General features: G+C 38.4%; 1 protein-coding gene across 4 annotated transcripts in view; it reads left to right on the forward strand.

Moving 5' to 3' along the window:
• The window catches only part of LAMA4 (laminin subunit alpha 4), a 138141-nt gene extending 128902 nt beyond the window's left edge, over positions 1-9239 (forward strand). For 3 of the 4 annotated variants that reach the window (XM_019646365.1, XM_019646364.1, XM_019646367.1), the window contains exons 35-39: positions 416-575; positions 2285-2415; positions 4064-4157; positions 4658-4777; positions 8560-8989. In XM_019646365.1, the coding sequence (XP_019501910.1) occupies positions 416-575; positions 2285-2415; positions 4064-4157; positions 4658-4777; positions 8560-8705 (651 nt within the window). In that variant the 3' untranslated portion in view covers positions 8706-8989. Of the gene's footprint in view, positions 1-415; positions 576-2284; positions 2416-4063; positions 4158-4657; positions 4778-8559 lie in introns of all 4 variants that reach the window. The other variant, XM_019646366.1, reaches the window with a different exon arrangement.
• Positions 9240-11855: the final 2616 nt, after the last annotated feature.

The raw sequence follows: 11855 nt of genomic DNA on the forward strand, positions 1-11855 counted from the left end.
CCCTTTCCCCAATTCCCCAGCACTGTTCCCATCCCCCCAATTCCCCAATAAAAATCTTAAAAAAAAAAAATAGTTACTTCCACTTAAAAAAAAAAAAAAAAGTTTGAGCTCTGAGCAACAGCGGTTTGAGTCCAGCCCGAGCTGAGCTGCCGCTGAGCTGCCAACAGGTGGCAGGATGGCTCAGCTAAAAAAATAAAAAATAAAAATAAATAAATAAATAAATAAAATTCTAGCTTCAAAGAACTAATTAGAAAGCAACTACCTGTAAAACTATTGCTCATCCAGATAGGTAAGATAAATAAGGAATTACGTACTTGGTTTCTCTCAAGACTCAAGTCCCTTCATTTTGTTTCCCTTTGTTGTGTGTCTGTGAGTGTTGAGTAAATGGATATTAAGAAGTGTCTTCTTCTCTCAGATAAACTCAGTCTACAGTTTCAGCGGCTGTCTCAGCAATCTCCAGCTCAACGGAGCCTCCATCACCTCTGCTTCTCAGACATTTAGCGTGACTCCTTGTTTTGAAGGTCCAATGGAAACAGGAACATACTTTTCAACAGAAGGAGGCTACGTGGTCCTAGGTAACAATAATTTATGTTGAAAACCTGAGTCATGAAATACTTCTTTCCTAGAGGTGGCTAACAGGAATATTGGGCCCAGAGTTAAAACTTCAGAATGCCAAACTCACTACGCCCTGGAAAATGGCCTCTTTCAACAAGGACCACCTCTCTGCCTTCCAGCTCCTCCAAACCAGACATGCGTGCTCATCCTTGTTTGCTGACCAGAGTTTCTCCACAACTGCCAAACCTCTGGATGTATGACCATCTTGGCGCCTTTATAAATTCCTATGCTGCTCCATGTTGGCTCCGTCTGATCCACATTGGCTCTTGGCCACCTTGCTCTCTAGGTCTTTCTCTGCTCCTTCGTAGCATGATCCATTGTCCCTCCTAAAGGAAGTTCCACCTCCTCCCCTTGCCCTGCAACACCAGCAGATAACACTAACCTTCAGAAATTTTGCTTCTGGATTTTTATTCTCCTTGACGATTACCTTCTTGCTCATTCAACAAGCATTTATTGTATGCCTCCGGTATGGCAGTCCCTATGCCAGGTAATGGAACATAACAGCTCTAAAAATAAATAAAATCCTAACATACTACACACAATCACCTTCCAATCCATCCCAATAAACATTCTACAGAGCAACCATTAGGAGTGAGGAAAGCACCACGCTAGGTGCTCAAAAGATGTAAGAAAGGTATAAAATGCTCCACATGTTCCCTGCTCTCAAGGTACTTAGGTACTTCGTACATCCCCTGAATAAACACATTCCAATGCAGCCAAGTATGCCTTCTCAAACCACCACCACATCCAACAGGATAACCAGAGGTTATATTTCTTCTCTTTGTCTAGCTCATGATTATTTGCCTGCCTTTTCCTTTTTCTCTACCAAACATCTACACTCACATTTCTCAGCCCTTCATTGAATTTCAGTGATAAGAACTCAAGGACATAGCTTAAAATGCATAGCAACTTGCACAATTTATGTTCTCCATAAATATTAACTAACAGCAGGGAAAAATTAAAAAGTGATTTATAAGAAGACACATCAAGTGAACATTATTAAGATGGCCCAGTTTGCAATGAGTCTTTTGGAGCAAATGTAGCTATTCTTAACAAGAATTCATTTTCAGACGTCACTGCAATAGCAGCTCCTAACTGCTTTTCTGGCTCTCACTTTCAACTCTGAAATGCTCAGCAGCACTGGTATTATCTTTTTTTGTTTGTTTAAGAATTATTTTGTAATGTAGATCTGATCAAGTCAGCACCATTGTTGAATAAAGTCTAACTTCCCTACTTGCACACTAGAGCCCCTCCCCAAACACCACACCTCCTCCCTTTGCAGGGGGCAATCCAGACACACTGGCCCCCACAGTGCTTTCCAAACATTCTGGCCTCTGTACCTGTGCCCTTCCCTCCTTCTCGCTTTGTAAATATTAAATTCTCCGGCTGATTAAAATCAGTTCCTCCTCCCTTGAGTTCCCACAGCCATAGCGTATTTTCAGCGTACTGTCCCACCCCACGCCCCACGAGAATGGTGTGCTAGTTATCTCAGTTCCCCACAGAGCTTTTCACAGTGGGTTTGATGTGGAAAATGCCACTTTCCACTTATCTGTCGAAAAATGCATCAAACTTTCAAAAACAGATGCAAAAATATATAATTACAAAATCACACCATAGTTACAAAATTTAGGTGGCTGTTCTTGATAGCTAATCGTATTTCTCTCCACAGATGAGTCTTTCAATATTGGACTGAAATTTGAGATTGCATTTGAAGTCCGTCCCAGAAGCAGCTCTGGAACGCTTGTTCACGGCCACAGTGTCAATGGGGAGTACCTAAATGTTCACATGAAAAATGGGCAGGTAATGTGTTAAAAATTGTCTTAACAGCCTGTTTCCTCTGAATTTGGATTCTAGATCTGAAGCAGATTTATTTCCAGAATTATTTCATCAATCTTTCCTAACCAGGGGGAAAAAAAATAAACAAAAGCAGGGAAGTTATAACATGAAATTTAAATGCAGGTAATATTTGGATTCAAAGTCATGTGTTGGGAATTGATTTAATTAGAGCCACAAAAATGTGACATAAATAAATAAATAATATAATCAACAATAACAACATAACTAAAGGGTTTTAACAAAAGAATTGGAACTTTACAACAAATGGAGGCAGCAAACATATACAACTATCAAAACTAACAAACACCAAGGGCCGGCCGAGTGGCTCAGTTGGTTAAGAGCTCGCTCAAGAGTTTGAGCTCTGAGCAACAGCGGTTCGATGCCCAGCCTGAGCTGAGCTGCCAACAGATGGTAGGATGGCTCAGCCAAAAAAAACCTAACAAACACAAAGACATCTATCTATCTTTCCATCTATAATACCAGGGGTGCCAAAAAAATGCATATACGTGACCTTATTCATCTTTTGTTATCCATATATTATTACAATTTTAATAAAGTTTTTTCCTTTCTTAAAATGTGTATACATTGTTTTGGCACCCTCTGTATATGTATACCAGATGTGTGTGTGTGTATACAGACACACACACACACACACACACACACACACACATATATATATATATATATATATATATATATATATATATATATATACCATAGTTATAAAATTTTTTCAACTGGTAAAAATAAAAAATGTCATAATTAAACACTACTTTCATCCTGAAATAACATTACTAAAGAGCATTCATGATGTTATCTTCTACATCTGAAACTAATTTTTTAAAAAGCAAACTTAAAAAATATACATATATAAAGATTACATAGCAATATGGGAAAATGTTTGTAATATTATGTATGGATTAAAAGAATATACAAAATTTTATCCACATAATAATTAAAAATACATAAAAAAAGAACATTCATGAGAGTATTCAAATAAATATTAAGGAAAGAGCAGCATATTATCACTGTTGTCCCTAACTTAAGATAACTGATTTTTATTTGAGTTCTGGTGTATTCTATTAAACCATAAAACAATTAAACAAATTCTTATATGGTGCTTACTATATAAGGTAAGGTAGTATTTTAAGTGTTTTATGTGGATTAACTCATGTAGTCCTCCCAATAACTCTGTGAGGTAGGTATTACTATTATCACCGTTATGTGACAAATAAGAAAGAAGCACAGAGTGAGGGGGACTGCCGGGATACGAACCTAGGCATTTTGGCTCCAAAGCCCATGCTCTTCACCAACACCTTAACTGCTTTGTATAACATCTTTAAACATTAAAGGAATTCATCCTGTCATCTTCCTGTTCCTCTCCCTCATCTCTCCTATGTCATGATTGTGTCTCTCTCTCCTAGAAGCATTCATGCCAAACTATTTCTATAGCCAACTGAAGAGTGACCCCTTGTGTTCAAATTGCAAAGCTAATCATATGTGGATGTTTGTTAAAGTATTGCTTCCCTGTGGTGAATTATTTAAGAAATTTCGTTTTATCGCGATGAGGAGAAATGAAATGGAATTATATAACGTACCCGGTCTTTTGCAGGTCATAGTGAAAGTCAACAATGGCATTCGAGACTTTTCCACCTCAGTTACACCCAAGCAGGGTCTCTGTGATGGTAGATGGCACAGAATTACAGGTGAGAAGAACTGTGTGTCCTGTGTTTCCTTTATAAAGGAAGTACATGCCCTCCTGTGGGATGATGGCTTGGCAGAGCTTAGACTCTACGTTAAATGTTGGAATAGGTGATGGATGAGAGTCTAAAAGTAGCCAAGAAGAGAATCAAATGTTACTGTGCTAAAATGTGCATATTGAATCCACATGTATTTGAAAATACGAATGTTGCCAAAATAGCCTTGGGGAGTTATTCAAATAATGTGTAAGTTATGGAGCAAAAAAGTGGCAGTATTTAAATAGTCTTAAATTTTATATGAAGACAGTGTCTTAAATATTCCCCCTTTCAAAGGAAAATGTCACAGTGAGCGCTTGCTTAGACACCAGTGTTCTCAATGATATAGAAGAAAGTGTGGGGTTTATCCTGGAATAAATAAAAGCTATTGCTGTGATAAATCAGTCCCTTTTGTGTGAAAATTAACCACTCCAGTGTCATTTATGACCACTCTTTTCCCTGTATTTTAGTTATTAGAGATTCAAATGTGGTTCAGTTGGATGTAGACTCTGAAGTGAATCATGTGGTTGGACCCCTGAATCCAAAACCAGTTGACCATAGGGAGCCTGTGTTTGTTGGAGGTGTTCCAGGTAAGAGCTGTTTAAAAAAGACAGGTTTCCAAATAAAAAAAAAAAATTTTTAAAGGCGGTAAGTTCTCATCATTGTTATCATAGTATTAAGAATAGAGCCACGTCTTTTCACAATTAACCTAATAACTCTAAGGATTGTATATACAATGTCCTTTCACAGGAAAGAGTATGCTGACAATTGGGACTCTTCATATAAGGATCACCATAGAGTAACACTAAAAATAGACCCCAGCCTTCTAGCCAATAGATATCACTCTCCCTCTGCCTTGCTTGCTAATTTTTTTTCTCTCTTCCCTTTACATAGCCTCCTCACATACGTACACTATTTTATCTCGAGCACAAAGAAAACTCATTTGCTAATACTGCTCTAAGGCCTGAGAGCATTGGAGGACTAAAAGTTTGAAATACACAGTTCTCCCTGTCCAGGATTAGTCTGAATTGTGACAACAGCTGCAGGGCATAACTTCTGTTGTTCCTATGTAGCGACTTTCCCTAAGAGAGGTTCCCAGCTGCGATTCTGTAAACATCGTCAGTAACATGGCTGCTGTCATGTGCCAAGAATGGCATGTAATCCAGAACAGTGAGAGGAGGATGCTTGTGGACCCACCCCCATACACATAATTGTTTTAAACTGCAGAAGCAGGGAAACCATCACCTTATGATGAATGGGTTTGTTTTCACACATTTCACTAACTTGGAATAACTGAATGTTACAGCTGGAGAGAAGGATATAAGCAAGCTTTTACATCCGGAATTTGGTGGGGATTTTAAGGAAAAACAACATGATTTTTCCTTGCCTCCTAACTAGATTATTTTAGACGGACCCATGTAATGGCAAATAATGTTTTAAGAGAGTGAGAAAACACAGATAAAATTATGCATCTGACTTTGAGTACTCCCAACATAGTAGTAACTAAACTCTCCTTTGCTTTGTAAAATATGAAATTTTCAAACACCAGTATTGACAATAACAGGAACTCCCTGATGAAAGAAATATTTGAGACCCTCCCCGCTCCAAAAGCAACCCTCCCTCTCTTTACTTCCCTATTCATCCCCTTGCTCATTCCTGAGCCCTCTTCTCCTGCTCCTGGCTTCTGCTCTGAAAGAGGTTCTGGCAACGGCCACCCCTACACCTCTGCAGGTACTGCGCAGATGTGTCACATTACTTCTTACATTTTTGCACATTGTTTTCTTCCTAGAAAGCACAACATCGTTCAAAATATTCCATATTTCCCAAGGGCCTATAGGATCGAATTCAGCATAACATGCAAGGTCCTTGCTCACCTGGCCCCTGGCTTGCCCCTACCCCTGGGGGCTCCCCACACCTCCTGAGAGTGGCCATTCCCTGAATGTCCAGCGATGCTCTTTGCAGGCCTTTGCACAAGGGCACAGGGCCTCAATTTCTGGAAAATATTCTTCCTTTCCTCCCCTAGTACCTTTTCAAGGAACAGCTTTCCCTACTCCTCTTAACTCCTGATTGGCCTTTAGGACTCAGCTCAGACATCTGCTTACACACACATGCCCCCTCTCCCTAGAATATGCTATACACATCGCTGTTGTAGCGCTTATCACAGAATGTTGTTGAAACTAAGTAAATAGTACACTCCTTGCTGCCAGGGAACATGACTTCATTCAACCCACAACAAACGTTTATTGAGTGTCTATTAGGCACTGTGCTAGGCTCCAGGAGATGGACAAAACAAGCACGGATGGCCCTCCCTCATAGAAGTTATAACATTTGTTCTTTACTTTGCACGCAAAGTGCTTACTATATCATGCAAACAAATACCTGTCTCTTTGATTTTTGTTCGTTGTTCGAGTCTGATCCCAGCATTACACATTGCCATCGTCTCTCACTCCAAGAGTTGCTAAGCCCCACAGACTGGGTGGGCAAGATGCACCTGAAGCCAAATGCAGCCTGAGACATGCAATGAATAGCAAATTTTAGCTAATGAGCCAGCACACGGGAACCAGCAGGCCAGGGGGCCTCACCACCAGCCCACTGTACCAGGGCAGCTTTTCATTTCATCTAGGAATCACACCAGCAAACCTAGAACAAAAGCAATTCTAATTTAAGCTGAATGTCATTAATTACATCATTTTTGAGCTGTTCAAGATTAAGTCCATCAGAAACCGGGCCATGAAAAAGAATAACTAAAGGAAGTTAGACACAAACAAAACCCCTACCGGCACTGAATTCTCTTGGAATCCCAACCAGTCCCCTTATACCACTTGGAACCCTGGTGACATTATTTCTATCCGTAAAAAGGCAATGCACTAAAATTCAATGAACTCCGCATCAAAACAAGTCAACTTTACTGCATGACAATTTAAAAATCAGAGCACATTTATTCCATTACTGAAAATCCCGTGTTACTCTATATAGTCAAGCTTTCAACCTGAGGAATGTCCACTATTAAAATCATGTGTTGATTTTATTAATCAATTACCTTAGGGTTCTCAGGCACTTTATTGTCATTACCTATGATAAATTGTATGGTGAATTATGCAGACCATAATTTCTATGTGAATTATTTCCTGTAGACGGTGTTCTCTAAGAACTAAAAGATGGTGAGCTTGGGCAGAATCAAATTCCATACTCTAAAACTAGTCTCCATGATGAGCGGGAGAAATAGATTTTTCTACCCTTATATTCTTTCCAGTTCACTCATTTTTATCCTAATGATGAGGTACTTTGAGCAGGCTTGAAGAATATATATAGTCATACTAATCTAGAGACAAAGAGAATTGATCTTTCAGGCCCCTTCCAAACCTAAAACTTTATCATTATCATTCTAAATATGAAATGCTCTTTTCATAATTTATTTTCAGCACAAAGCTTCTGCGTCTTCTTAATCTCCATTGCTTAGAAAACGTATCACAGCTGCTTGAGTATGTTTAATTTCCTGGGCTGTTTTATGTTCATTCCTGAGTTACTGATTCCTAAGTGTTTTCCCATCTTTTATCTGCTACTGCTCACATAGCTATTTGTACATAATAATAAGCTTTGACTAAATGGGTTTTAATTTCATGATATTTCTAAGCTCTCTAAATTGCTTTAAACTAGGTTGCTTCTATCATCCCAACACATTTAATTGTGTCTGTGCAATTAATAAGCATAAAGCTTCGCCAGATCTCTAATTAAGATAAGGGAAGAAAATTCTCCTGGAATACCTCAGGGCACCTTTGCCCACACAAAGACAAGGCTAGTTATCATTATCCTATTTATAGTTCTTAAACCCTGAGCTCAAAAAAATTAAAATTCGGTTTATTTGAACTCATTATTTTCTCATTATATTTTATGAGCTTGGCGCAAGGGTGGAGGCTTAAAGGTGAACAATAATGATACGAATTAAGCAGAGACATGATCCAAGTCCAAAAATAGTGTGGAAGCTAAAATGTGTTCCCCCCTTCTCAGCGAAACACATAAAATAAGTGAGGCCCAGGTGAAATGAACTCCAAAAAGCACAGATAGATCCTGAAAATTCATTGCTGAGGCTTTACATGTAAGTGGCAAATTTTAGCTTTGGAAGACAACTAAAAGTCTTACAAATTTGATCTTGGAAAAGGTGGCAAAACTTTAAAATTACCACATATTAATATTGCCTCAAATGCAGATTGTGTTCCTGACAAAATGAATAAATTACTGTAGTCCATTTTTTACATGCAAATCATCTACATGATGTGAGCAATTATTATGTATGTATATTTTTACCATGAAGTAATATCTGGGCTTGGAATGCCTCAATTGCAATCTTTGATGTCTTTTTTTTTTTTTTCAGAGTCTCTACTGACACCACGCTTGGCCCCGGGCAGGCCTTTCACAGGCTGCATCCGTCACTTTGTGATTGATGGACGCCCAGTGAGCTTCAGTAAAGCAGCCCTGGTCAGCGGCGCTGTGAGCATCAACTCCTGTCCGGCAGCCTGACCAACAGAGCAAAGCTACCCACGTACAAAGTTCTTTAGAGCACTGAAAGAAACCAAGCCAGCCAGAAGGAACTAACACTTCCTCCCAGGGGGAGCTTTCGGATAGTTGAGCAGGACTTAAATGAATCATCAGGGACTGGATGTTTATTATTTCTCATTTGGAGTCTTACCTTAGATCCAAAATGTCTGCAATGTACAACAATCAAAGGAGTGTTAAACCTACTTGTATTACTTCCTGCTGGTGAAATTACTGTTTCTAATAAAATAGAAGGGATTCTAAATGAACACTGGCACACATTTTTAAAGTGCGATTAGATTCACAGATTCATCTTTATTGCATGGAAGATAATTTTCAATCTACATCAAAATATCTTTGGTATACGTTTCCTTATCCTGAAAAGATTTACTAATTTACATGAAATCAAACATTAGATGGCAGATTTTCTTTTGGCACTTTTGTTTGGTTTATCAGTATAAGAAAAATATTTTAGGTTTATAGCCATTGTCAAGGTTTAAGTAAATTTCTAACAAATTATTTAAAAAATTAAAGTATAATTTAATATTTTCTAGAAAAGAAAAAAGGAATTCAACTACATTTTTTCTAATTTCTTTAAAATAAAAATAAAATTGGGCATGAGGGGAGGTTCCTTGAGGATATTATACTGTGCATTCTATAGGAATCGTGGAGGACCTTACGGCAGAGAGAACAGGACAAAATAATAAATTCTATTTAAAAGTATTAAAGTCCTTTTATGAAAAGGTTTTTTCCCCACATATCTGTAACACAACTAATCTTATTTCTAAAATTTTATAATTTTTTTTTAGGTATCCATATTAATAAAGTCTAGAAGAAGAAAAATAGGCTTGAATAGCTAGTGGAATATTAAAACACAGAAACTGAAATAAAAGAATTATACACGCAAAGATAATCAAACTTGAATTCAAAGTAAGAGATAATAGGCCCTCATATAAATGAGATTAAAGATATGTAAAAGGAATAATTTGGGGGGCAAGAGGAGGGGATAAAATATTTTGAGGAATTACTAAGGGAATAAAATAATCTCTTACAAGGAAAATATTATATATGTATACTTATAATCCCTTGCTGCCCTCCTCTCAGATACATAAATAATAATGTTGAAAATAATTAATATCAAATTCGTACAGGACTTACTAAGTAGCAGCCTCCATGATAAGCTAAAGGTAATTTCATTTGATCATCACACTAACCCTATGAGGTAGCATTTGCCGATGAGAAATCTAAAACTTAGAAAGGCAAGGTAACTTGTCTACTGTCATTCAGCTAGACCAAAGAACCAGGACTCAAAAGAGGGCAGCATGATTATCCCCTTGCTTTCTGCCTCCAGAGGACTGTCTGCCTTCCAGCTAACTCTCAGCTGGTCTCAAAAGCTGGAATCGCAAACCCAAATGCCTATAGATTCAGAGAGGTAGCATAAAGGAGCAAAGCTGGTGGAGTCTGACTGAGAAAACCAAATAACTGGTAATGACTTGCTCATCTAGAAGCACAGCAGGTGCTCAACTCAGTCTTTCATCACCGTGAAAGAATACAAGTCTTAAAGGGCCAGAATTTCCAAAAGAAGCTGGACATGTGAAATACTGGGGGGCAAAGGGGGTTGTTCAAAATGGCCTGATTTTTCAGTTGGTGACTAATGAAATTAAAGCAACAGCAACCACAATAGGAAAATACGGAACTGACCAAAGAAAACTTTCTGAGAGCCATTTATGGTTTCTGGGCTAAAAACTCTGAATCTCAGTGTCTAGGGCTTTAACTGGCACAAATTGAACCAGTGCTTAAAACACACTGAATCCTCACAATATTCCCTCCATCAGTCCCAAGCAGGAAGAAGTGGCTCTGAAACAGCCTACCATTTTCTTTTCCAAAACTGTTCCCTGAGACAATCCTGGAGACCTGCTCCATCCCCTTTCTCAGCGGGTAACACAAAGCCCCAGGGATCTCTGAATTGCCTGAGGGTGTAGAGAGGTGAGGATAAACATGGCCCAGCCCTTCCGTGAGACAAGAAGCCCTCCCTCAAGTCTTTGGTAACCTTTCAAGTCCTGAAAAGTAGGGAAGAAGGTTGGCTACCATAGATAAAGGCCCTCAGTTTATAAACTTAACAGTACCAGAGGACAGCGTTCCCAAAGGACACTGCTGGGGGCAGGCTGGGGCAGGCAGAGGCTAGATGAAATTGAGAGGTGAAAGCCTGATAGGACCTACTGCCAAAGCATGGCACAAAGAGGCACACGCATAAGAGGAATGTAGCACGACACCACCAGCCAGAAGCAACAATTGAGTCCCTTAAGGAATTTCTGAAGTGAGGTGATGGCGGCTGCTCAGCCTCAAGTCCCTCACAACCCAGCCAGACCATAGTGAGTTTACAAGCAGTGGGTTAAATCAGCCACCTCAGCAGAACATGTTTTCAAATGATCATGTCTAAAGAGAGCTGATTAATGAGCTGATGTCAACCTGGAGGAAGATTATAAAATCTGATGCTACAGGGTTGCCCTAAGCTCATATCTAGGAATGTAACGAATGTGGGAAGGCATTTATTCAAGGCAGAGGCTTTGTAAGACTTAAATAATTCATACTGGTAAAAAAAAAAAAAAAACTTGTTTATCTTTTTAATGTCTTTATGATCTATATTATAGATTCTATAGTAATATCCCTACTCTCTTTCCTGATATCAGTAATTTGTGTCTTTTTTTCCCCCTGATAATTCTGTCTACAGGTTTATCAATTTTATTGATCTTTTTAAAGAACCAGTGTTTGGTTTCCTTGGATTTTCTCTACTATTTATCTGTCTTTTATTTCATTGAATTCTGGTCTTCATTATTTCTTTCTTCTTGTTTATTTTGGGTTTGGTTTCTTCATCATTCCTGCTTTTTTAAGGTGTAAGCTTAGATCATTGACTTGAAATGTTTCTTTCTTTCTAGTGAAAAAAAAACTTAATGCTTTCTTCTCTCCATGCACTATGAAACTGCACCTCATGTTTGGTAAATTGTGTTTTCATTTTCACTCAGTTCAAAATATTTTCTAATTTCTTCTGTCATTTCTTCTTTTATTTATGGGTTATATGGAAGTGCATCATTTGGTATCCTGATATTTGGAGTCTCCAGTTATTTTTCTGCTACT

Source organism: Hipposideros armiger, unplaced genomic scaffold (genome assembly GCF_001890085.2).
Source record: "Hipposideros armiger isolate ML-2016 unplaced genomic scaffold, ASM189008v1 scaffold_101, whole genome shotgun sequence".
NCBI classification, from domain to species: Eukaryota; Metazoa; Chordata; class Mammalia; order Chiroptera; family Hipposideridae; genus Hipposideros; species Hipposideros armiger.